The sequence below is a fragment of the Canis aureus genome, chromosome 19, assembly GCF_053574225.1.
Source record: "Canis aureus isolate CA01 chromosome 19, VMU_Caureus_v.1.0, whole genome shotgun sequence".
Lineage (NCBI taxonomy): Eukaryota > Metazoa > Chordata > Mammalia > Carnivora > Canidae > Canis > Canis aureus.
Window position 1 is genome coordinate 45,018,386 of NC_135629.1, and position 25,781 is coordinate 45,044,166.

Consider the following 25,781-nt stretch of genomic DNA (forward strand, 5'->3'; position numbering starts at 1 on the left):
GCTTAGGTTCCTGATTGGGGTTGTCACCCATGGATATTCAGAGGCCTGTGATCAAGTGTCTGGATGCTGTGGTGAGTAGTAAGGTGATTGGGAAAAGACAGACCAACAAAGAAATGAAGAAGATAATTTCAACTACTGATGATGAAGATGAAGAAAAGTAATCAAGGGTGTGACACAGTGACTGGGGAGGCCTCTGGCCAGGGTAGGAGTCATGGGCTTGCAAGCAGGTGGGTTTGAGCAGAGACCTGAATCTTACTAAACTGGAAACAAACATTCTGGGCAGAGGGGAATAGTGAGTGCCACAGTCCTGAGATGGCAACAAGTATGGGACAGAGCGGCTGGCAAGCTGGTGGGCAGGGATGACGTAGGAGAGGCTGTCTGATATTTTGGGCTTGGGAGGAGGTGGGATTTTATTCTAATGGGAAGAAGGAAGCGTACTGCAAAGCCCTATGAGTTCTGTTTCCCCACCAGTAAAATTCCTTACTTGGACTCAGTAATCTTCCAGCTCTCTGATTGCAGGCTTACGTTCCCTTATTCAAGGATATTATTGAGGCTCCAGGGTGGCCAGACGTAGCAAATGAAAACATATGACACCCAGTCAGATTTGTTTGTTTGTTTGTTTTTTTAATAAGATTTTATTTATTATTCATGAGAGAGAGCGTGAGAGGCAGAGACAGAAGCAGAGGGAGAAGCAGGCTCCACGCAGGGGGCCCAACATGGGACTCAATCCCGGGACTCCAGGATCATACCCTGGGCCGAAGGTGGCGCTAAACCGCTGAGCCACCCGGGCTGCCCCACCCAGTCAGATTTGAATTTCAGATCAATCAACAATGGATAGTCCTTTAGTATAAATCTACCCAAAGATGTCAGAGTTATCTTCCATGTGCCAGGCCACAGCTAGGAGTCAGTCTGGGTTTGAGTAATCCATTTCACATGATCTCCATAGTTTGGTGCTTTTGGAGGAACTGGTCAAATGTGAAGGTTAGAATATGGTGTGGCTTGAGAGAGAGATGAACCAGCTTGAAAAATCCACTTTGGCCCCAAATTATGACCTTGAACCGGTGATTTTTTTTAAAAATTTATTTATTCATGAGACACACACACACACACACACACACACACACAGAGGGAGAAGCAGGCTCCATGCAGGAATCCTGAGATGGGACTCGATCCCACGACCCCCAGATCATGCCCTGAGCCAAAGGCAGGCCGTCAACCAATGAGCCACCCAGGTGTCCCCGAACCGGTGATTATTTTGGGTGTTTCAACTCTTATTAAATGCCCACATAGCATTGATTGAAATGCCTCTGGCATTCCCTGTGCCACAAACATGTATCACGTTGTATCACGTTTCTCAGATGGATCTAGATTCTGACTTTCTTTTTTAATATTTTTTATGAGAGAGAGAGAGAGAGAGAGGCAGAGACACAGGCAGAGGGAGAAGCAGGCTCCATGCAGGGAGCCTGACTCGGGACTCGATCCCAGGTCTCCAGGATCATACCCCGGGCCGAAGGTGGCACCAAACCGCTGGGCCATTGGGGCTGCCCTAGGTTCTGACTTTTTTCATGGATGTTGAGAGAAGGCAGGGGAACATGTTTGGCACTCATCCACTGTCCTCACTGGCTGTGAGCACCAAGGGTAGGCGTGAAGGTTGGAAGAATCCAGATGTGGCAACAGGCTGCTCTTCCCATCACAGGGACTGAATTGACACTGCTGTGGGGTCTCTGTGTTCAAAGCCCACCTGGCCCTGCACTCTGCAGTCAAGGCATGTGAGTGTCCCATAGCCAGGCCAACCACAAGTGTGGCCTGTGTCCATTTCAGGACACAGTCAGGGAGGGGTAAATAATCCCTGAAAAATAATCTCCTTAAGGTTTTGGGTCTGAGGAGAACTAGATGCCGAGAGAGGAACAGATCCTGTGAATGAGGGATTTGGGTGTGGCCCAGCTGGGACTTCCTTCTGTTGGCACCAGAAGAAGAACGTTTTGGAGGCAGGAAGAACTTCTTTAAGAGATGAATTCCCCTTTCCTGGGAAGGGGGTGGCTCAGGAAACAGTGTGGTAGCTGCTGGGCAGGGTTTTAGGAGAAGTTGGATCAGGGACCTGGCTCTGAAGCATCTGCTCTGGTTGATTTGTGGTGATGTCAGGGGTACCCTGGCCCCTGGCCCTTGCAATTGGAGTCTGCATTATACAAGAGGGTCAGTGACCCCCATCTTTGTTATTGTTACTGTCTGACCCACACCCCTGTGCGCATTTAGCCCTCACCCCCCAGTTTGTTTCTGGGATATAGGCCTGAGAGTGGTGGGGGAGAAGGACCTGAGGGGATTCAGGGATTTGATCCCTTTTCTGAAAATGGGTGCTCAGCCACTTTCTCCAACCATCAGTGTCCTCTTGGACATGACCCAGGCATCAGCTGTACTCAAGGTGTTTGTGGCAGCCGCTGCCTTCCAGAATGCCACAGGAGGGCTGGCAGCTCCCATGCCTACCCAGCATCCTCTTTTGAGTAGCCAGACACAAGGGCTGGCCCATCCCCTCCCCACAATCTTGGTGTCTATGTAGCAGAAGTTGAAACGTCACTAGCTCTGATTGACTGGCTGAAGGAGGTCTCCCCTCTGTCCTGTCACAGTGCCTGTCCCTGGTTTTCCATCCTACAATGTGCTGCTCTCATCTCACAGGTTGGACATGGCTCCCTCCTTCTTGAGGCTCATTGTCAGACTCCTGGTAGAATGTCCGCTCCCTGAGGGCAGGGACTTTGCCTGATATGGCTTCTACTGTGTCCCCAGTATTCAGCACCCAGTAGGTGCCAAATAAAAGAGGCAAGTAAAAGAGGGAATGGTATAGCCTAACACTTGGAGCACCCTGGGGATGAGCATTTCCGATCCCACATGATACAGAAGGGGAACTGAGAGACTCTGTGATGAAGGTTATTCCACATCCGTGCAAATGAGGACAAGGCCAGGCCACTCTGGGGACTGGCAACTTCCAGCCCATCCTTCCCAGCTAGGCTCAGGACTCCCGTTTGTCCTACCTGGTGGGAACACCGCCCCGGCCACCTCGCCCCCTGGTGGCTGAGGATGGAGCAGGCTGAGCTGCCCACAGCAACTGGTGACACATGCAGATGAAGACAGAGTAGGAGATACACTTCCGGTTCAAAGTGATACTTCTGAGCAGTTTGTACTTAACCCTTTAGTGGAGCATTTGTGCAGAGCTCTATACTAGCAGAATTTTCTCAGGACCACAGGCTCACTCAGGACAGAGTGTGCCTAACTGCAGATGGAGGCTGAACTCCTGTTTGCACTGGGTGTGCAGAATCCTGGTTAGAAATGAGACTTAAGGGACACCTGGGTGGCTCAGCGGTTAAGCGTCTGCCTTTGGCTCAGGGTGTGATCCTAGAGTCCTGGGATCGAGTCCCACATCAGGCTCCCTGCATGGAGCCTGCTTCTTCTTCTGCCTGTGTCTCTGCCTCTCTCTGTGTGTCTCTCATGAATAAATAAAATCTTAAAAAAAAAAAGACACTTAAAACAAACACACCCTGACAAAGTGGCCCATCTCTAGAGAGCTGTGTTTCAGAGAGCTTTTCAGAATACATAGGACAGGGGTGGGGCAAATGATGCTCATCTCTCTCCCACAAACTCCTACCTAGTGTAGGAATGTTGTGATTTTAAAAATGACACTTATTGTAGCAGCTGTAATTCATGGGGAGTATCGTATTTTTCATAAAGCACCAATGTAATAGTCCCTTTAACTATTTTCTGGTCCTTGAAAAAAAGTACCTGAAATATCAAAGTACTAAGGAAATCAAATTAACATAGAAATGAATCTTTCCTTCCTTTTCTCAACTAATTGCATTGTAATCTTACCATGTGAGCATGACTTTGAGTGAAACAAACTTAAATTCTTCAGCAATCCTCCTCCTCCACTTGCCTGGTTCTCTGGGGACCTGAGGGTGGGAGAGGGTGGGAGATGAGGGAGTAGAGCCCCCATGGCCCTCACAGTCCAGCTCCCTCGCCCCCGCCTTTGTCCCTTGACTTCGGTGGACACTCCACTCTCCTCTGACCCCAGTAGCACTTCAGCCTCTTGTGTCCAGTTGGCAACTCTGAGCTAACTGGGGTTGCAATCAGCATGGTTCAAATCAAGGAAGCCATGTCAGGTGCTAAACAGGACCACAGGGGGCCTGACTGCCTGCCTCTCCCAGAGTAGCTTCCTTTGTGGGGAAATGTAGATCTAACGTGCTCAGCTAGGCCAAAGGGGAAGCTAAGATACATTTTGATCATTTTTTAAAAATATTTTATTTGAGAGAGTGAGAAGAGCATGAACAGGGGGTGAGGGTAGAGGGAGAAGCAGACTCCCCACTGAGCAGGGAGCCTGACTTGGGGCTTGATCCCAGGACTCCGAGATCATGACCTGAGCCAAAGGGAGACACTTAACCGACTGAACCACCCAGGCGCCCCATTGTGATCATTTTTAATTCCCAGGACCCCCAGTACCCTTTGGCCTGGGGGTGTGAAGTTCACCCAGCAGGGTCCTCTTGGCATTTCTGGGGGGGACCCAGGCACAGCGACCAAGCATGCTGACACCTGCAGACAACATAGGCAGGTGTCCACATGGCGTCTGCCAGAACTGCCTGTACTCTTCCTCTTGGGCTGTCCCACGGACCTGCCAGCATGCGCCAGGCCTGGGCTGGGACATTCCTGGCTGATGTCGAGCTGCCGAGTGGAGCAGCCACAGGGAGAGTGCCCCTGGCAGTGGGACAGGTGGGAGCAAGCACAGTCAGTGTTCCAGGACCATTCAGGGAGGAGGTTGGACAACATCCAGGTGGGAGATGTTGCTGTGACTTGGGGAGGGGCAATGAAGACAGCCAGAAATGGGTGGGTCGACAGGCAGGATTTCTGAGGGATGGAGTGTGTGTGAAGGACTACTAATGACCTCCGGCCTGCTCACTCAGTGCTTGGGCCGGTTGCCCTGGCCACTCGCTGGCCTCTGTGAGGCCCACTCCTGTCCTCCTCCCTCATCCTGTGACTACTTCCTGGCTGTTTGTCATCAACTTCCCAAGTGTGTCCTGCGGACCTCGTAGAACTTCTCCATACCATGTCCATTTGTGCTGGCCAGTCCTGCTGAAAAGAATCTGCTTGGCTTTACTGAGGGGTTCCCCTGAATCTATGACTCTGGCAGCCATTCTTTGTTCATCAATATCTGGCAATTTGTGGAAAATTTTCTGGGAACTGATTTATTCAACCAGGGCATTGTTCTGCAGCACCCAAATGAGCCTACTTCCTGTGAAACAGTGGCCATCTCAGGACTGTCACACGTGATTCATTCCCAGCTGGTGGCCACATGCCTGCTGGTGGGGGGCTTGTCACATGGCAGATTTGTGGCTGTGCTCTGGTTGGGTGGGCTCAGGATGTGATTCCTGCAGAAAAGGTGTGAAACTTGAGGTGGGAAAAACGATGTTCAAGCCGACAACAGGGCAGGCCCAACCCACCCCAAGTGATAAAGCCAGTCATGGGGCAGGCATCAACGTGGGCATGGTAGGATCGCTGTGCTGGGGGAGGGCCTTCCTGGCACGGCTACGTGGAATCACTGATAAGCCCAATGGCCAGTGGTTCTGCCTCAGGATCACAGCCCAAAGGAAAGCTCAGACGTGCCCCTAGGAGTGAGCAGTTGAGAGCACTTTGGTGTTACTGAGGAGCACAGGGATGAGAGCGACACAAGGGCCTTGACGTAGTGTGGGAGGCAGCTAGGCACCATCCCCGCACATTAAAAACAAGGCACAACCCAAGAGAATCAAAAATACTTGTTTAAACAACAGGGCAGCCTCGGTGCCTTAGCGGTTTAGCGCCGCCTTCTGCCCAGGGTGTGATCCTGGAGACTCAGGATAGAGTCCCATGTCGGGCTCCCTGCATGGAGCCTGCTTCTCCCTCTGCCTGTGTCTCTGCCTCTGTCTCTAATAAACAAATCTTAAAACAACAAAAAATGTGTAGGGGCACATCCACAACAGCGGCACTACTTACAAAAGCCACAAGGAAGAAGCAACCGAAGTACCCATCAGTGGATGAGTGGATAAACAAACTGGTCAATTTATACAGTGGAATATTATCCAGCTTTAAGGAATGATATTCTGATTTGTGCTACATCAGTGAAACTTCAAGTCATATTGAATGAAAGAAGCCAGACACAAAAGGTCACATGTATGATCCCATTTACGTGAAATGTCCAGAACAGGCAAATCCAGAGACAGAAATCAGATTAAGGCTGCCAGGGGCTGGGGGGTTGATTGACAGTTAATGGGGATGGGCTTCCTTTTGAGGTAATGAAAATGTTCTGGAACTAGACAGGTGTTGGTTTTACCACATTGTGAATATACACCCGGTGCCAATGAATTGTACATATTAAATGGTTAATTTTATGACTTTCATGTTAAAAAGAAAAAATGAAAAATCCCAAAACAACTAGGCACCTGGAGGTTAGCTGATGGGTTTTCTAAGAACACAGGAAATAGGACACCAGGTGAGCAAGCAAATGTGTCTGTAGAAGGGCCAGAGAGGAACAGGCAGTACTGTGGACCACGTTTGATGTCTTACTTAGGGGCCTCCTCTCCTCCAGGCGGGGCTGTTCTGGAGGAACCGTCAGCAGCAGAGAAGACTCAGGTTTCCACCAGGTCCTCTGGTCCAGGGTACGGGGCTCTATAACCTCATCACCCTGTTGGTTCAAAGAACTTCCTGATGCCCACTCACCGAGTGGCCCCACCTGGCCTGGTAAGAGGGCAAGCAAGAGCCATCTCTGGCACACACAAGGGACAACACGACAAAGACAAAACAAGTGATGGCTCCTGCAAATTATTTTACTTTGAATATATAGGAAAAGAAATCCACAAATGGGAAGCTATGTTCTATGGTTATGTCTTTTAAACAATGTTTTGTATTTACAAAAATTTTTTCCTGATTAAAAGCACCAGCTGAAGTTACAGGCTGCTAAAACCATAAGATATTACAAACCCATTAAAAGACATTATGTCAAACATACTTCTTAAAAACCCTTAACAAAACAGAGACGATGCAATCAACAAATTCACCCACTGCACCAGGCAGCCCTTTTCTGATTTCTTTGCCAGTGTTCCCAATAAGTGGGGTGGGGAGTGCTTACCCCAGGGAGAGGACCCTCGTTTCACCCATGGATGGCTGCAAAGACCCAGCACAGGGGAGGCAGTGGTGTATATGTGCCAGGAAACCTAGTATCTCCTGGACCAGTCCCCCAGATCCAGAGGCCCTAAGGACCCAAGGAGGTGGGAGGAACACACAAAGAGGCTGACCAGCTTTCAGTAATTTACCTGCCAACAGGGATCTCTCTGTTCCTCCCTTGCACACTGTACACTTAAAGGCTTGGAGTTTTTATTTATCTGTTTTATCTAAACAGTTATGACACTGCAGAAGGTCTCCCTGGGGGCTCACTTGCTGCCTGTCTTAAATTCTTATGACTGAGTGAGAAAACTGCGAGGCACTCCATTTGGACTCACAGGAAGGTACTTATGACAGCTTTATGTAACCAGAAGATGCTACGGTGAAGGGGAGGTTCAAAGCTTGCACATGCAGAAAAGCATGTACACGCAGTTTGGCTTCCATAAAGCTAGAGTGGAATATTAAATATAAAGTACTGAATTTTTAACTGTAAACATAAAAACTTATCCTTAACTTTACATGAACATAGATAACAGAGTGGTCACTAAAAGCACTTTAACATCAGGACAGATGTTAAGTTTTGAGGTTCTTATTTCAACTGTTCTACATAAAAAATGCCCTAGAAGCAAAGAAAGGCTTAAATAAATACGCAGAGACAAACATGATGTACAGCGTGATTGAAGTAATGAGGGTCTGGAGAGGTCAGACAGTGCGGGGTCTAGGCCAACAGGGGTAGCTTGTGGAAAGAGGGGAGCTCTGTCCCATGGATAGAGGGGAGAGCCTAGGGGATAGCCTTGACGGGAGAGGAAAACAGGACAGGACAGCTTGTGGTCACGTCATACCCTCCTCTTGTAGGCCTCACAAGCCCAGGGGTCCGCCAAGAAGTTGGCCCTGAGCTGCACCGGACAGTGCTAGGCTCTCCTGGGGGACCCAGGATGTCACACAGATGGTGGGTCCTCTTAGGACAAGCCCTGGCCAGCCCATGCCTCCAATCAGCAGCTGACTGTGCACGCCTGTCGCTGGCCCCCTGTGGGCAGCAGGGGCCTGATGCTGGCCTGGTAGGGGCGGTGGCCCTGTGCAGGGAGGTCTGCTGACAGCCCTGCTTGCGGCTAAGGCACACTCAGGCCTCAGGGCCTGAGCAGCTGACCTGAGTGATCCCAGTGTTCCTTCTGTCAGACACTGAGGCTTTGAGAAGCAGCCCTCACAGTGCAAGGGTAACAAGATGCAAACTAACAAGCCACCCTGACTAGCAAGACCACTCACCACTCCTCTGTGAGGGGGACACTCCCAGGCACTGGGGGCTGGAGGAGGTGGCTACTTCAACTGCCCCCAATGCCACCATCACCACGGGTTATCTCCCCAAGTATCCGAGAGGAGCACAGAACCGAGCATGGTTGTCTGAGCCTGGCAGACTCCTGGGGTCAGCTTTAGCTCAGGAAGAGGTTTCAACGCTGTCCCAAGACCCAAGGAAGGTAGGTCTCCTCATCTTCCCTCCTGAGAGCAGTGTGAGGGGCCAGGGGAATTGCTGCCTGCTGGCCAGCTGAGCTCCAGGCATCTGCAAACGTCCTCTGCTGAGGAGGCTGCAGAGCTGCCAGGAAGCAGCCCCTTTTTCATTCAGGCACCCTGAGTTGGGCTGAGGAGGGTCCCCTCCCTTCTCCTTTGCTTCCAGCCCAGCAGAATGGACGCTGATGGGGGAAGGCAGCTGGTGCAAATATAGGAGTCTCAGGCCCCAGCTCCAGCTCTGTGAATCACCACACACGCACGCACACACATGCACACCCGTGTCTACAAGAATGTGCACCTCCATGGCTGGACACTGAATCCAGTCAAGGTGCAGATGTTTGGAAGCCGAGTTCCTGGGCCCCCCGGGTTCCTGACCAGAGGCGCTGGCTGTCAGATTGGGGGGGGGGGGGGAGACACTGGACAGAAAGGCAAGCTGGGAAAAGTGTTATGGTGGGATGTGCATTTTTGTCCCTGACATGCGCCATCACTTCTTCCCTCCAATTTTGGGGCAGAAACTGGCATTTTGCCTCTGGGCTCTGGAAGCTGCTATGAGCAGAGAAAACACTCGAGCCAGGCAGAGAGGCCCAGGTGATGGAAGTCATGTGGCAATGTACCAGCGGTACCACCCACTCTGGCAACTGGCACCCCACTCCCCGCCCAGACACGCTCCCTCGAAGGCGTGACTTAGACGTGGAAGCAGAACTGGCAATTCAAGTCCACTTTAAAGGATGGCTCTGGAAAGTTGGCTCCAATATCCCCACCTGCAAGCCTCAGCACTGGGGTCTTGTTATATGGTGGGAATGGCTGGCCAGCCCTTCCTGGGAGGGCTGAATTAGCCCTGCATACTCCCCAGGGACTTGGAAGCTCTGGAGACAGTCAGAAAAGAAGCCTGGGGACACCCACTCCAGCACACCTCCAAGGAAAGCTCAAGTGCTGTCTGGATGGAAGTAGGGGACACACTGGGCCCCACAGAGGCCCCAAGAAGCTGGATGGCTCCCTTCAGGAGCCTCACAGGAGGCTGGCCAGGCTTGTATTGGGTCCATTTTGAGCTTGGAACTGCACAGGGGGTGGGCCGTCCGTCCACTGTAGAGGGGAGAGAATACATAGGTGAGGTCTTTCCTAGGAAGGAGCAGAGATGAGGTGAGCTGTATGTTTTGTCCTGGACTATTGTTCTCTTTGGGCAGATTGCTCAGCCAGGGCCCTGTCCTCCACACCTGAGTCAGCGGGGCCCCTGGGAAGCACCATATATCACCCACTTGGGTGACTGATGCCGTCACCCCCATCTGAGGGGGCCCTTGAGGCTAGGCTGAGTTAGGGATTGCTGGAAACATGCAGGGAGATGCCGGCCAAGCATATACTTCCCTTCTTAGGGAACACACCCCCTGGGGGCTGCAGGCCAAGGGAGAAGGCCCTGAGAAGTCAACTGACACTTTCATTTTGCCTCCCCAAACCCAGTGCCTATACCGTGATGAGGTTGTGTTCAGGGAGACTGCAGGCCTCAATATGGTCCTGGAGCAGCTGCTGGGAGAAGTTCTGGTGCATCTGGGCAGCTTCGTGGGCATCCATGGCATTCCCGCAGGCCTTGTTCAAGTCTAAGGGTGGGACACACGCATAGGGTGGATCTACCTTGCCCTGCCCCACATCCTCCTCTTGGGCGTGGGTAGAGCCCTAAGGTCAAACCCCATTCTATCAGTGAGTTCTTGTGTATCTGGCATGTCACCTGTCCTGAGCCCTGTCTCAGGGTCAGCAAAGCCCACCTGCCAACAGCCCTCACATATGCCCTCCTGAGCTCCTGAGTCACATGGAGTTGGGGAAGCAGTGTGGCCCAGGGAACAGACACAAGGGTCGGTTGGGCAGTGAAAACCCTCAGGGCTCCCTGTGGACACTGGCCCTCCTGGGGAGGTGCTGGCCAACCATCAGGCATACAGGAACTCACTAGAGCAGGGCGCCTAATACCCCACTCCTGAGGCAGAAAGACTGAATGGGCCCACAAAGCCCACTGCAGCCTGCCCTTTGCCTCCTTCCCAGAGCCCTGGGTAAGTCTCTGGATTTTAGTAGCACAATCTATGGGGGTGCAGCAATAACAACACTGATGCTTGCTGAGAGCCTACCCAGGCTCTGGTACCCAGAGCATCCTGGCCAGTACTGTCTGACAGGGACAACTGCTATTCAGGGAGAAGGAAACCAAGGGTGAGGGCTAGGGCTCACAGCCTAATTCTTCACCCAGACTCCAAGAAACAGCCTTGTGGAAAGAGTGATCCGATCCTGTGTTTAGCTGATGTCATGAATAAGCCTAGTGCCCACTGCCCCTAAACAGGTCCTGCTGTGGAGCTTGAGCAGATGCTAGAATTGGGACTGTGGTGTGTAGAGGCCCAGTCTGAGCACAAGCTAATCAGGGCTTACCCGAGATCTTTTAGACTTGGGCTCCCAGCAGCCCTGATCTCTGGGAAGGGCTGGTTATTGCACTCACCTCTCAGCAGGGCTGAGGACCACAGCTGCACTGACATGTCTGGGATCTTGCTGGCCAGTTGCATGGCAGGCACCACCATGTTGTTACTCTCCTGTTGACCGAGAGCAGCCAGGGAAGGGAGTGGGGGCTGGGGCGAGCAGCGGGGACAGCCTAGGACCTACCCGCCACACCCACCCCAGGCTGTGCCCTCCTCCTGCTGCCTGGATTGCTCCTACTTCTACTTCAGAGCCCATCTCAAATGACCTCCTTTGATGTACTCTTCAACTACCTCAGGAGAAAAGAAACTGCCCCCACTCTTCAGCTCTGCATGCACCTCCTCATCAGGGTACCACTGGCTATTAGTTTACTTGCCTTTGTCTCTAACTAGAGCAAAAGGCACTGGTGGTAGTCAGCTCTGGACTCCGATTAGCTGATTAGATATGCACATTCAGAGGTCCCAGGGTCTGGGAGGAGGAAACAGTCTGCCCTGGTGGGAGTGATGAGGGCTGAATGCATAGAGAAAAGAGGAAGGGAGGTTTCTCTTCTACATATGAACTCATTCTTGTGGGAGGTTACCTATCACATGGGGCTGTGGGACACCAAGGCATGGTAATTCTCCAACACGGACTATGTGACTGCACAACTCTGCTCCCATCAATATCTAGGATGTGCTGAGGGCGGGTGCAGGGCCATAAACACCCATCCCGGACCCCATAATGATTGGCAGCATTGCTCCGACCCCATTCAACCTAGGGACAATAAGCTTTGCTGGCCTGAATGCTGGATTCAAGGTGACATGGGGGAACTCCCTATCCAGCAGCCCCTGGCAGGTACTTGCCATGTGGCTAAGAGATTTACAAACCATCAAAACCAACTCCTGAGGCCTAGCTTCAACACAGACAGGATTATGTGAAGACAGGATTATGTGAAGACACAAAAGCCAATGACTTCACACTGCCTCATGGCTGGCACATCAAAGATGAGCTCCAGGTGGGTCTCAAAGTTTTTCAAGATTGAATAAAGTCCTTCCCAGACCCCAGAGTGCCAACAGAACACGAAAAATCTCTTCTCCCCTAGGCCTGGGTTTGGGCATGTTTGGAAACTGCCAGAAGGAGTATATATCAAGTATATTCATAATATGAAGCTCTTGGTTCTCCTAAGCAGGCTGCCCCATGCCAGCTTGTGGCCCCACAGAATTTGGTATGAAGATGTGTGATTCTCAAAGGTATCCTGTGTAAGGCTGCTCACAAACTCATGATGCCTGTGGACATTCCAGGCTGGCAGGCTGAGGGCAGACTGTCTCCCTCAGACCTGGAGCTGCTTGAGGCCAGGCTTAGGTCTGAGGGCTCTTGGGGGCTCCATGTCACTCCACACAGGCCCAGACACACAGGGAGCAGTGGAGGTTCCTAAATAAGCTCTGTAAGATATCCCGGGATCGCCCCAAATATGAACCAGGGCTGCAGCTGAAAAGCTCCTTTGTTTACCCTGTCCCATTCAAAGTGGCTTCTGCAGACTTTTAGACAAATGAGAGCCAGTGAAGTCTGGTTCTAAGCCTGGGTCTGCAATTTGGGGGCTCTGTGACCTTAATTTCCCCAGCTGGAAAACAAGGTAATGACATCCACCACATGGAGACATGAGGTAGGCAGCCCACCCTCAGCAGGCCCTCACGTTGAGCTCCTGGTTCTCATCTGACCCTAGACACACAGCAAGGCCACTGTTCTCATGTGTGCTCAGAGGTTGACGAATAGGGTGACAGGATATTCTACTAGGAGCAGAGCTGCACTCTGAAGGGAGAACCCAAAGCTCGTCTTCCTTTAGGGGTGGTGGCTCCCCAATGTTTATGCCATTGACACCAGGATGTGAACTTCAAGGCCCGCTGACCAAAGCAAACGCCTGTCATGTTTGTAGGCAGGGGGATATGCCCAGGTCGGTAAAAATGCTCATTCTTAGGGAGCCTGAGGGTATGATCAGATAAAATTCTATGGGCCAAGACATGTACCCCATGTTAGCTAAAGTGAGGCTGGCTAAACTATGAAGCAGATGTTGCTTCCAAATTCTTGCTGCTACTGAAGAAAACTCACCCAGTGGTGCAGAGAAAGACAAGGTATCAAATTATGGAATAGCCTGAAAAAAAAATCTATGTGTAGGCAGAGATAGGTATTGGAAAGAGACAGAAGACATGAAATCATCTTCTCCTTTGTTTCTCACCCTTTCTATGATAAACATATCATATTACATAATGTGAACGAATGCTATCTTAAAAAAAAAATGGCCTCAAGAGGTTGACAGGTAAAAGCAGGCAAGCAGGTAAGAGCACACCCCAGGTTCCTCATCTGACTTGGGAGTTGGATGATCCCACTGGGGCCAGCCCCAGGGGGCCATTCTAGGTAAGGGTGAAGACATGGGGTGCCCTGAGGATGACATTGTGTGCTGGGCAGAATGGAGCCCAAGGGATTTAACTGGGAGGACACACCTCTCTGCCTCTGGATATTAACACACAGAAAGGGGAACTTGCCCTCAGCCCTGGCAGCTCTGGACAGCCTGTGGGACTCTGTCTGACCACTGCCTGCAGCCGGCACTGGGTCCATCTGCCACAGAGACCCACCCTCCAGCGATCCAAAGCTCCCCTAGCCCTGCCCCCCAAGCCTATGTGAGCCAAGGTGCCCCTGCCTTCCCTGAGCCTCACAGAGCAGTGGGGAATGGGGAGGTTACTGAGATAAGATCACCGAGGGCACAGGACGCAAAGTGCTACTAGGTGGTAGTCCGTAAGCACCGTGCTGGCTCCCTGCCTCTCGGCCCAGCCCTGGACACTCACTCTGTGGTTCCCCAACACATAGAAGATGTGGCCCAGGAGCACAAGGGAGCAGGCTGTGAGCCGGTTCAGGTCCTCTGCGTTGGACATCTTCAGAGTTTCTCGAAGAAATCGCCTATGTGAGAACAGATGCTGAAGGCCCATCAGGATGCCTTATTGGTAGGAAGAGGCTGCGGCCACCTCAAGGCCCTGAGCAGAGGCCCACCTGTCTTGGTGATAGAAGCCCTGGGCACATGCTGTCACACAGCAAAAACCACCTGGATGGCTAGCCCAGGAGGTGCCAGGTAAGGGGCAACCCGTCCTCTCCCCATACTCACTTGGCCTCATTGTAGCGTCCCTGGAAGAAGGAGAAGAGCCCGCGCACGTAGAAAGCTGCAGCTCGCAGGCAGTGTGAGCTGACAGGAGAGACAGCAGAATACTTTGGTGGGTTTTTTTCGAGTGCAGCAGGTTTATAGGCGGGGAGGGAGGAGCAAGAGGCATCGGGTACATAGGGTAGTTGGGTCCCACCAGCACTGGCACCACCCCAGGAACATGGAAAACGTAAGACAGTAGGTCAATGGGGCACTCAGCACTCGGGTCACCTACCTGACAGGGAAGCTGTGGTCTGGATTGATCCTCTCCAACAAACTATATAGCTGTGGCAGAAATAACAGTTAGGATCATTTTGCATTTTGAAACAGGAAAAAATTCAGCCTCAAATATGCCACTAAATTGACTAGGGCTGCTTGCACCTTCCCAAACCAACCTAAGAGCATCGTGCTCTCAACCCAAATCTCATGCCTGAGTAACCCACAAAGAGTGGGGTCAGAACCTCCAAGGATAGGTGAAGGCACTCCAGAAGACTGCACAAAGCTGTTTACCTCCTCACCCCCTATCTGATGGGAATCACAGCCTCCAATGTAAAGAGTTGGGGTTGGGTCAACTCTCAGCCTTCCCCACATCAAATGAGGGGGACTGGGTGATCAGGGCAGTGGCTCAGTCTCAGCTTTTATATGCTCAGAAGGGCCCAATATGGGAGAGCAAGGTGGTAAGACCAGCCCACATGGGTCTTGTGGGTTGGGGGTGGGGTTTATCGGGAGGTACAGGGATCCTGGGAGGCTCTGATATGCAGCCATGTGACCCATGCTCTAGGTCTCCTCTGGCTGACAAGGAGGGAGGGATAGATGACATGGTTGAAGTGAGCTGAAGCTGCTCCCAGTGTCTCCTATTGCACCTCCAGGAGGCAGATGCTGGGAGGATAAAGACACAGGGAAGCCAGCTCCCCAACTGTGAAGCCATGACCCCCTAAATATGACCCATGGAGTTCACTCCTGGCCCTATGATAACCCTGCCCATTACTTCCTAACCGCTGAAGGGCTTTCTGCTCCCTAGAGCCCAAAACATCCAAACCCAGAAGCTGGGAGGTCAGCTAACTTTTTCATAGACTAAAGATAAAACGAAAGCCATGGAAATGAAAAAATAACTAAATCTCAGATTTGGAGGCAGGAGACCAGGATTGGGAGAAGGTAATTCTAGGGCTGAGGGGGGATCCCAGGGCTGAAGGGAATTTCAGGGTTGAGGGTTGCAGGGGGAACCTGGTGTGAGGGCACTTGTCCTATAACGACAAGCCCTGGGAGCCCCTTACCCCTTTAAAGGCTGGGTCATTAGGACAATCTAGGAGCACAGTGCAAATGGCTGCCTGAGCTGCTGCTCCTCAGAAATGAACATGAGGCCTCACTGACACTCTAGAACAGTCAGGTTGGGGTAGAAGAAACTGGATCTTTTTTTTCTGTGCAATTTAATAAAGCTTGGCTCGCTCTCAACACAGAGAAGTGTTATTTAGCTCGGGAATGTTCCTGTCCTGGACCTGTCTGCCCCTGCATGCCTGCAACTCTGGGTGGGACAGTGCCACCTATTGGAGGGTGAAACTCTGGGGCTGCTGAGATTTGCTGGTGCCCAGGAGAACTCCAACCCCAATGCCCCCGAATAAGAGTTGAAAAGATACCAAACATGAAGCATGTCACCTACTACCTCTTGGTGTCTATTTCCTTCCCGTATATACACACTCGCCAGATTGGTCACGATGAAGGCCCACAACTCCTGGTGGTTGGTGAGCTAGAACAGGACACATTGCTATTAGAGGGCCATGCCAGGCACAGCCACATCACACTGGGGCCACTCAGTGGCACTGGGGCTAATCCGGAATCATTTTAGTCCTTTCATTTCAGACAGACCCCCTTGCCTGCCTCCTGAATTCCAGGAGCATAGAGCTGTTATTTCTCTTCACTCTATAACCATCATCCACGTTAGGAGAAACTTAGGAAACAGAAAAAAAGAAAATCAGCCACCACCGATCCTGCCCTGAGAACACACTGCACTGTAGTCTATTTTCTGCCTCTTTCTCGGGACTAAGACCCAGATAGTCCCTCTCTCCACACCACACCAGTGACCCCTTGGACGCCAGTGTGGGCTGACACAGCAGAGGCATGTGCTAATCCTGGGGAGGATACCACCAGGAGGGTAACTCAGGCTGTCAGACACCAGAGATGCTGCTGATGACTGGTAGCAGACGGACCGCTGTCCTCAGCTCTTCTTGGAAAATAAGAATGGTGGAGAGAGGGGTCAATCTGAGTAGCCTGAGCACTACCCAAATCCTGCTTCCCAACAGGACTGAGTGAGCACAGCTGTTGGGAGGCTGAGGCTGCCTTGGAAATGCAGCCCCCACCCACAGGACTCCAGCGTGCACTGAGGGGGTCCAGGTCTCCTGAAGTGAGCAAACAGCTCTGGCTTGTTTGCTGTAGGACCACAGGAAAAGCATGTGTTTGGGGCCACGTGGGGTTCGAGTGTGTATCCTGGCTGCACCACTTCCCACATGGCCTGTAGGAGTGCTGTGTGGACTCCCCTGAGGCGCACACCATCAAAACAGCAGCAGCCCCTTGTGGGACGTTAAGATGTGGAGGGAGGGGCTGAGAGAACTTCATAGGGCCATGGAATAACTGCAGGTAACAGGGCAGCTGTGTGAGGGTGTCCTGGTACCACTGCAGCTGGCAGAGTAAGTTGCCTAAGGCCCAGAGGAGTGGGTATGGATGGAAAGGCTGAGAAGGCCATGGGGTGGGCACCTGGTCCACTCTTCACATTATGGCATGCGGCCAGAGGCTCCTGCACATTGCCAAACAAGCAGCAGGGTGGCAGCATCCAAATCCACACAGAGAATCTCAGAGGAGCAGTAATGCCACTGAGCCCAACCCAAGGAATTAAGAGGTCGGGAGACCCGCACAAGGGACAGAACTCCTCATCTGAAAGATGCACACAGCACCCCCACCCCCTCATCTGATGTATCAGCACAGACTCACTTCACATGAGTCATGCAGCCACCCCTACTCCCCAACATCTCTGCCTGGGGCCTTCTCAGGATCTCCAGGTGGAAGGTGTAGCCAGCTTCCTTTTCCTGTGAGGACATGGATGCCAAAATGGGGATGTGCTTATCTGGTCCTGGAATAAGACAGGCAGAACCGGGACCTGGTGCCGGCTATCAATTCCTGGGCCTGAGGTGGGTCTCTCCAGGAGGACGTAACACCAGCTTTCTCCCAGGGCCTGCTGTGACCCTGTCTGAGGCGAGGACATCGCCCCAGCAGACCTCCTTCATGACCCCCAGAGCAACCAGGCTGCCACAGGATAGAATAGACCCTGCTTTGTGTCCCAGGACTTGCCACGGGGGTGGCTCCAGGGAGCTCCTGACCCCTGCCAAGTGACTCCGCATCTTCAGCTCTGACCAGAGCCAAAACCAACCTGGCAGGCTATCATCAGGTAGGCTGGGTGGGAATCAGGAGTGAAAGAGGCTGAATAGGCTGTGGTACCAGTGGGCACTGGGCTCTCCCTGATGGCTGCCCTCCAGTTGTCCCATCCCATGCTGGCCAAAAGCCTCCCTGCCCACAGCTGTCCCTGTCATACTGTTTTGTCAGTACTGGCCTTGCCCCATCCGAATAGCACTGGACCTGCCCGGGAGAGTCCCGGGTAAATGGCATGTTACTGTCACAGCCGGTGGCAGGCTGAGCGCTGCAGTCGCCCACGGAGCACAGTTTTGTGCAGAGGTTGTCCTCATCACAGACCACGCCCGACTCCTGAGAAGAACCGCCCGCCCCTTGGAGCGAGGGCCGGCACCTTACCCGCAGGGCTGTGGTGAACTGGGCTTCTGCATTGTCCATGCAGTTGACAGAGACACAGTACAGGCCCTGGAAGAAGAAGGTGTCAAGGGTCTGAAGCCATGCAGTTTGCCCAGGGCTGCACAACTAAACCCAAACAGGCCTGATGAGTGACTGCTGAGCCAGCTACATCTGAGCTTTACTCCAGCAAAGGGGCAGAAAAATGGCATGCTTAATTACCCCCTCCTCCCGGGACACAACCCAACTCAGACTTAAGATGCTTATCGGAATAAAGCCCGCTAGAAATATTCTGGATCCTGCCTGGGGCAGCGGTCATGAGATTAGTCACTGGAAGGGGGCCGGGGGCAGGCGGCCTGTGTACTCACCAGCAGCGTATGCAGCTGTGCCGCGTGGTTGGAGAAGAGCCGGGGGGACTGCTGGCACAGCTGGCAGACCTGGGAGATCTGCCAGGAAAGAGCATGTTCAACATCACAAGGCCTCTAACATGGGACCTGGAGTCCCAGCAGCATCTGGGAGACCCCAATGCCGACAGGTATGCCCACATCCTACCTTCCCTGGGGCACAAAGTCCCAGCAAATATGTCTGTCATGAGGGCCAAGTGCAGCCCTGACCTCCTTGAGAATGACGACCCTTGTCTCCCATCTCATCCTCCCTTTCGAACATGTGTCTTAGACACACAGCACCTTCACCCTACTCTGGGCCCCTAACCCCTCCCCTCTCCAGAAGGTAAACATTAGAGATTATGGATTGGCCAGAGTGCTAGGATCACCATCAGGGGACCCCAAATCCTCAGACTCCATGTTCCTTGGGCATGCAAACTTTTAGGGAAAGTACCACTGATTTCTGTATCATATTCTCTGATCAGTTATGTCCACCAGGATCACCAACTAACAAAGCATACTGAAATGACAAAGTTGGATATTCTGCTGACATACACCAGGCAAATTTACATTCTCCCATGTGACAACTTGAGACCCGGCCGACCCCAACAGCTTTCCCACCCATGTGTGTGGCCTCTGGTATCATTACCTCCTGTAGTGCAGTGGCCTTGTGTCCTGTGACAAGCCTACACATGATGATATGTTCAAGTAGGATCACTTGGAAGGAGGACAGGATAGGGCTGCAGTCAAGCACTGGGGGTGAGAGATGGGGGTGAGTACTCAAAGGGTAGTTAGAGAAGAGACTCTGGGAGACTGACACAGAGCCTCCTCGGGACTGCATCCTCCCACCTCCCACCACGTCAGCCCCTTGGCTAGCCAGGTCTAAGCCCATTTCCTTTCCTGGGCACTTGCTTAGCACTAGCTCTGTCATCTCATTTGGTATCCACTGTACCCTAGAGTGAGGGGGTTCATCTCCCTATCCAGGTGGAGAGACAGGCTCAGAGCCAGATTTTAGTGTTAGAACACCAGAGGGTTCTAAGAGTAAGAAATCCCTGGAGAGATAGATTTGCCTCCCATCCTCACTCCACTGTGACCCAAGGGAGTACTCCAGAGCACTCTGGACACAGTGGATTGTAGAAGTGTTGCACTAGCCCAGGAGAGTGAAACTGTGCAACAGGTCTCAGGCAGCAATGAAGGAACTCAGCTCTTGGCTTCCCTGAGAGGTTGTCTTCACACTGGAGCCAGATGGTACCCACAGTCCTTTCCCAGCTCATTGGAGGGAAAGAAGCACCATCACTGTGGGCTTTGGTTCTCTGGGTCTGAAGGTTCCTCTCCCAACAGTACTAATGAGGGTATAAGAAGGAGATGAACAGTTTAACAGGGATGCTGAGCCAGCCAGGGACACATGTGGCTCTGGGGTCCTCCTAATCAAAGTTCCTTGGTCCTACAGGAGGGATTAGTTGGGCATCCAGGAAAAACCCATGACCTCCAGAGGACCTGCTACTGGTCAGGGAGATCTGATTTCTGATCTCAGCCTCACCAAGAGTGATTGACGTCACAACACTGAGAACAGAAAGCAAAAGCAGCCACTGTCTTTTTCAACTGAGCACGCTGTCCAACAGGCGCTGGTTGGGACCCACCAACCCTCACATTCGTCTTGAGCAAAGGGGGGGAGGTTGGGGGGGCGGGGGGGGGGCGTGCTGGGCGGCAGAGATAGCACAAGACCCCCTGCTGGCCAGGGATCAAGGATCAAGTCTAAGCCTGGCCTGCTCTGCTCTGATCTCAGATTGCACCTATCTTACAAATGGGTTAACAAGACCCACGGGGCAGGGACTCATGGTGACTGCTCAGCACTGCTGCCCTTCCAGGTTCTTCAGGCCAGCACAAGAGGTGGCACTCAGGCCATCCACCAGGGGGCGCTGTGGCTATGCAACCTGCTAAGTAGAGCCTGGTCCAGCCCTAGAGACTTACTCTTGAGCTTCTCCAGCTGCATGAGGGCTTTGTCTGTGTATTTCTGTGCTTTCTCCAGGTAGCCGGCCTGCATGGAGTGCATCACGGTCACCTGGCGACAAGACCAGACAGAGGTGGTCACTGTGACCCTCTTCTCACCCTCTTAGCCACCCTGGACCCAGTTCCCCAGAGACTCACCAGGTAGACGAGTACACACATGTGCTCCTTGGGCAGCCAGTGGAAGAGGTCGGCAGGGTTGCTGGGCAGGATCTCATCATCATGCAGCGTGGAGATGGTCTGGATGCATTGCTGTAGCTGCTTCAGGCACGGCTTCACGCTCTTCACCTGGAGTGGGCCAGCAGCACTACACAACTGAGGGCCTGCCTGCTCCCCCCATGTGCCAGCACTCTTAGGTGCCTGTCCAGCCACTTCTCAGCCCCTTCCTCCCAGGAACCCCTGCTATGCTTATCACTGCATGATGCCCACCCCCAGATTGGTCAGCCAGCTTTCAGGGAACAGGACAGGGCCAGGTAGGTCATCTGTAGGATTGAAGCTTGGCCACAACTCAGTTTTGGGCCCCCATACCAAGGCCTGAGAGAAGCCTGTTCAAAGACTCTGCTCAAGTCACATTTTTACTTTCCTATAGTAACCCCAGGAAGGAAAGGTAGGGCTGGGGCAGCTGGTTATCCTAAGGGGTGGGAAATGGCTCCCTGGGAGTCCTTTAGGCATCAGGGTTTATATAGACTGGCCTCTATTGTGGTAAGCCCTATCCCAATGTCCCTCATAGGCTATTTCTACCGCTATCAGCACCCCATGAAAGTCTGCTCTATAATCCTATGTGTTATGTGTAGTGCTTGGCCCAACAGGCAAAGCTGGGTGCAGGTGGGGGAAAAGAAGCAGCCCCTTACCAATGGGACACCAACTCGGCACTTTCTGGGGCCTTCAATGCCACTAAGCTCTACCTGTGGCCTTCTAGCACACCAGAGAGGTGTGCACCAGAGCGGCACCAGAGAGGTCCCGCCTTTGGTTGGTCACTGGGACAGGGTGGGGTTAAGATGGATGGAGAGAAGATGTTCACCCATGCAGATGCAGCTGCTCCCCAACCACACGAGAATTACAGTCTACTCTCAGATACAGCTGATCCTGTCAGTCCCTTCTCGAATTCCTTAAAGCTGTCATCAGCTGGGGGATGGTAGACAGACACTGCTGGGGTACCTGTTGTGTGCCAGGCACCATGCCAGAATCCTCAGTTTATTCTCATGGATTCCACATACTGTCTTCAACCATCATGCGCCAAGTGGGTGTGTGTGCCACCCTTCCTTCTGCCACAATGCTAGGAATAGGAAACCCCCATTCTCAGAGTGCCTTCTGCCCACGGGTCCAAAGCACTAGTGCCAGACTGTGACCAGGTGTGTAGGAGAAAGTGAGCCCCCGATGAGAGACATGTTGTGTGGCTAGTGACAAGAGGCCACCACAGAGCTGATGTCTTGGCCTAATGCCCATGCACAGCCTGCTCACTCCCCATCAGCTCTCATGTGGGAGGCACTACGTACCTGCCCGGCATCCAAGTAATGAGTCACCTGAAGCACCAGGAAGAAGACGCGCAGAGACTCCTTCTGGATGGGGTTCCCTTGCCAGTTCTCAACTATCTGTCCACAGAGGGTCAGCAGCGGGTGCACTTCCTGTAACTTGCGCTCCATCAGCAGCAGCTGGGGAGGGAGGCACAGATGCTGGGAGCCCCTCTGGGTACCTGGGTCTGGGCCCATCCAGGGCACCACACAGAGAGGGCATAAAACCAACCCAAGGCTGCTGCTTCTTTAGCACAAATCCCACAACCTGGAGTCTGAGTGTCACTTCTGAACTGAGCAGGGGCACCAGGGCCTCACCCTTGCTATAGCCTGCTGTGTATGAGGTCTGGGCCCCCAAGGGGCTACACTATGCCAAGTGAATGGAGCCTGGCCTCGCCTCCTCCACACCAGCCCCACTCCACCCAGTCTTAACTTACCATTCCTTTGCTGAGCAGGAACAGTGCCCTGGAAAAGAGAGGGTGAGTCAGTCTGTGAGGCTTTGGCACCTCCTGGGATGACCGTGCCACCCCAAAGTTCATGGGGACCTAATGTGCAGCAATCCCCGGTGGTCTGTTTTATTTATTTATAAGGCTTATTCTACTTCATCCTGTTTGATATTCCTCTATTTTTTTTTTTTTGCTTGGTTTAGATGTTCATGAGGCTCAAAAACCTCATGATAAACAGGTGCTCAGAAAGCATGTAGGAGCAGAGTATGGAATGCAAATATGCCACAATTCCACCTTGGCTGACAGTAGAGAGGGGTTCCGCGTCAGTGGATGGCACTGGGCAGGGGGTGAGCACACAGGCTCACCCCAAGGTGCCCCAGCATGCTGGTGGGAGGCAGGGGCTGCTGCTTTCAAGAATCCCAGCCCATAGGCCCCTAGTTTATTCAACATCAAAATTTCTGTCTCACCAGTGTTGGCAGAATCAAGTAGGTGCCATTCTCCCCATTTTCTGGGTTGGGAGACTGAGGTGGGGAGGTCAGTCACACAGAAAAACAGATGTCTATGTTCCAGGATACCACGCCATTCTCTGTTGTTACCTCATGGCAGGCAGACCCTAGAGTCTACCTGCCCATTGTCCAGCCATCAAAATCTAAAGGCTGGGAACTTTGTATTAAGGTTCCCATGGTGTCACACACGTTATCACCCTAGGTCAGAGGTTCTGGGCCAAGTGACCTGCAGCTACTGTGCCCTGATGGAGCCCACCCAGGCCGTCTGTCTACAACACACAGAAGCCTGGTCAGGAGACACTCTTGAGTGAATATGCATAGTGTTCAGCTGTCCCTATGCCCTGTAGAGCCTAAGTATCACCACAAACCCAGTGACAGCTATAGCACAAAGGGGGCCAGTGTGTGTGACAGATGCCCTCTCAGGGTGGCCAAGGGTCCAGGACAGCCTTAGGATAGCCAAGCGCTCCTATGGGCACTTTCAAGTCTAGAGTTCAGAGGACAGAGTTGGGGACAGTTTTTTCCCAACAACTCCATGGCCTAAGATCAGTCCCCAGGAAAGGGAACTTTACAAAACCCTAATGCATACAACAGAATAAAAGCCCCATTGCCTGGTACCTGTCTACTGCAAAGCTCTTTAAGGGGAAAAAAGAGACAGACTGGAGGCCTTCACAGAGGGTACATAATGAAGCACCAGTGGCCTCTGACCCCAGAGCACCAGTCTCCAGACTGCGGTCTAAGCAGTTCTGTGGGTAACATGAACATATGTCCCCTCTTTTATACAAAGGCCCACTTACTCTGTCTCCTATTGTACACCCAAGCCCTCCTCAATGAACCCTGAGCAGGGACACTGGGGTTGCCCATAGGCACTGCCAAGCAGACCCTCTGGGAGCACTGTCCTTGCATCTGTGGGGACCAGCCCAGCACATCATATGAGTACTTTTCATTTTAAGAGATACTAGATTCAAAAACAAAACAAAACAAAACAAAAAAAAAAAAGAGATACTAGATTCATGCTAGCACTGAGAAAACAGGCTGCGTTCCCCTGGTCAGTCAATTCTCCCCTCCCAACTTCATGAATCAATAGGGCAAGAGATGTCTCGTGTTGCCTTAATCTGCATGTTTTTTACTATATGCAAAAGTGATCCTCGTTTCAGGACAGAATGCCAATGCTTTTTATTGTCCAGAACAAGACAGCCAAGCCATTTCCAAGTAAGAGGGAGAGGGGTGTGGACAGAGGTGCCTACCGTGTGTACTCAGATCCCACAACTCTGGCATACTCGGCCCCTACACCCAGGAGGTCGCAGGCTGACACCAGGTCCTTCTCAAGTGTATGCAGTTGCTAAAGAGGAGAGAACAATGACACTTGCTTTACAGTACATAGTACCTGACCTTAGTGCTCTGCTGGTAGCTTAAAAGTGAACCTTCCCCACATACCAACAAAATTGTCTCAGGGTCAGTTTTGAGCTACATCAACTAAATTATTTCATCACGTTAATTGCTTTGAGTATAGAACTCCTCCTGGTCTACAGCATACTTTGTTTAAGCTTCCTGGCTCACACAGACAGCAGTTAACAGGCACAGACCCCCAAGATTTTGTGAGTGTATCGTGTGCTTTGCAGATCATCTTTGGGGGCTAGTCACTAGGGAGGCAGCCAGGGATAAGTGTCTACAGCTGTTTCAAACAGAAAAGCCTTAATAGGTTCAAAGGAAGATACACTTGCTGGGCCTTGGTCAGGAGCTTGGGCTCCTGCATGCACGCAGCACCCACCAACACAGGTGACTTACAGTTTGGCTGCATAGGCAGGTGACAGAGCTATCATGGAGGGTGGGCAAGGGCAGCCTGGTAGGCAGGCTGGTTCTGAGACAGGAGAGACTGGAGGCCAGCCAATGAAGGGGAGGTAGAGCCCAGAAAAAAAGAATATGCCTCACAGTAGAGCCTACCCATCCTCTCTCCCGACCCCTAGTTGGCAGCCTCTCCACTGTAGTCAGAAGGCCCAGCCTGAGAAAGCCCACCACCACTGGAGTAGTCTCAGAGCACAGAGACCACCTATGTCTGGGGAACTGAAGGGAGGCCAGGTGGGGGACTTTCATGGAGTCTAGGCTTGACTCAGCCACTCATTGCCTGATAGGGAATCAGTCCCTTGGAATCTCAGCTCAGCTTTTACAAAACACAGTGGGCCACTAGCTAGAAATGTTCCCTAAATTTAAATGAACACAGGTCAAAGGAAGCACCAGAAGGGAAGAGAACACGAAGACAAGGCCCTGTGTTGGTCCCTATGGGGATGGACACTCCCACCATCACCCTGGGTGCTGATGGGGGAGTGGGGGAGTGTCTTGCTGAGGACAGAGGCTAGTTAGCAGGTAAAAGCAACATCCCTATGTCCCCACCCATTCAGTGCAGCAGCCTGAGGGGAGCCTGTGTGTCCTGGAGTTTATTATTTGTACTTGGGCGGGTCTGCCCCAAGGTCACGGCTCCTGCAGAGCACCCATGTTTCTTGGCTAGGCCCAGTACTCACAGCAAGCTGGAAGAGCAGGCGGCAGTGCCAGTATGGAGTCTGCTGTGAGATCTGGATTGCTTTCCGCAGCAGTGGCTTTGCTGCGTCTACAGAATTCTGAAAGGAAACAGTCAAGTTTGGGGAGGAAAAAACAAGCCGGCAAGCAAGCTGGATTCCTTATGTAGCAGCTGTGGCACCAGAAGGCCACTCCTGTTCATGCTCACCAAAGGAATTGTGAGTTGCCAATTTACTTTATTAAAAGAAGAAAAGACTTTATTGGACTCACTCATTGGCTGGGAAGTTTTTGCATTGCTCTTAAAATAACTCCTCACTGAACTAAACTGGAAACTAGCTTTAGTC

General features: G+C 52.2%; 1 protein-coding gene and 1 long non-coding RNA gene across 4 annotated transcripts in view; one reads left to right on the forward strand and one right to left on the reverse strand.

The window, feature by feature from the left end:
• The window catches only part of LOC144290250 (uncharacterized), a 59,643-nt gene extending 51,675 nt beyond the window's left edge, over nucleotides 1-7,968 (forward strand). The window contains exon 4 of the long non-coding RNA XR_013358021.1: nucleotides 1-7,968. This is a non-coding gene — a long non-coding RNA (uncharacterized LOC144290250).
• Nucleotides 6,816-25,781, reverse strand: part of MAU2 (MAU2 sister chromatid cohesion factor) — a 27,291-nt gene continuing 8,325 nt past the window's right edge. For 2 of the 3 annotated variants that reach the window (XM_077859264.1, XM_077859262.1), the window contains 16 exons: nucleotides 25,443-25,538; nucleotides 24,171-24,265; nucleotides 22,412-22,439; nucleotides 21,960-22,115; nucleotides 20,605-20,751; nucleotides 20,428-20,518; nucleotides 19,106-19,209; nucleotides 18,442-18,519; nucleotides 18,080-18,145; nucleotides 15,942-16,028; nucleotides 14,520-14,569; nucleotides 14,252-14,329; nucleotides 13,938-14,049; nucleotides 11,144-11,234; nucleotides 10,138-10,265; nucleotides 6,816-9,756 (listed from right to left, as the gene is read on the reverse strand). In XM_077859264.1, coding sequence (XP_077715390.1) covers nucleotides 9,682-9,756; nucleotides 10,138-10,265; nucleotides 11,144-11,234; nucleotides 13,938-14,049; nucleotides 14,252-14,329; nucleotides 14,520-14,569; nucleotides 15,942-16,028; nucleotides 18,080-18,145; nucleotides 18,442-18,519; nucleotides 19,106-19,209; nucleotides 20,428-20,518; nucleotides 20,605-20,751; nucleotides 21,960-22,115; nucleotides 22,412-22,439; nucleotides 24,171-24,265; nucleotides 25,443-25,538 — 1,482 coding nt within the window. In that variant the 3' untranslated portion in view covers nucleotides 6,816-9,681. The remainder of the gene's footprint in view (nucleotides 9,757-10,137; nucleotides 10,266-11,143; nucleotides 11,235-13,937; nucleotides 14,050-14,251; nucleotides 14,330-14,519; nucleotides 14,570-15,941; nucleotides 16,029-18,079; nucleotides 18,146-18,441; nucleotides 18,520-19,105; nucleotides 19,210-20,427; nucleotides 20,519-20,604; nucleotides 20,752-21,959; nucleotides 22,116-22,411; nucleotides 22,440-24,170; nucleotides 24,266-25,442; nucleotides 25,539-25,781) is intronic. The other variant, XM_077859263.1, reaches the window with a different exon arrangement.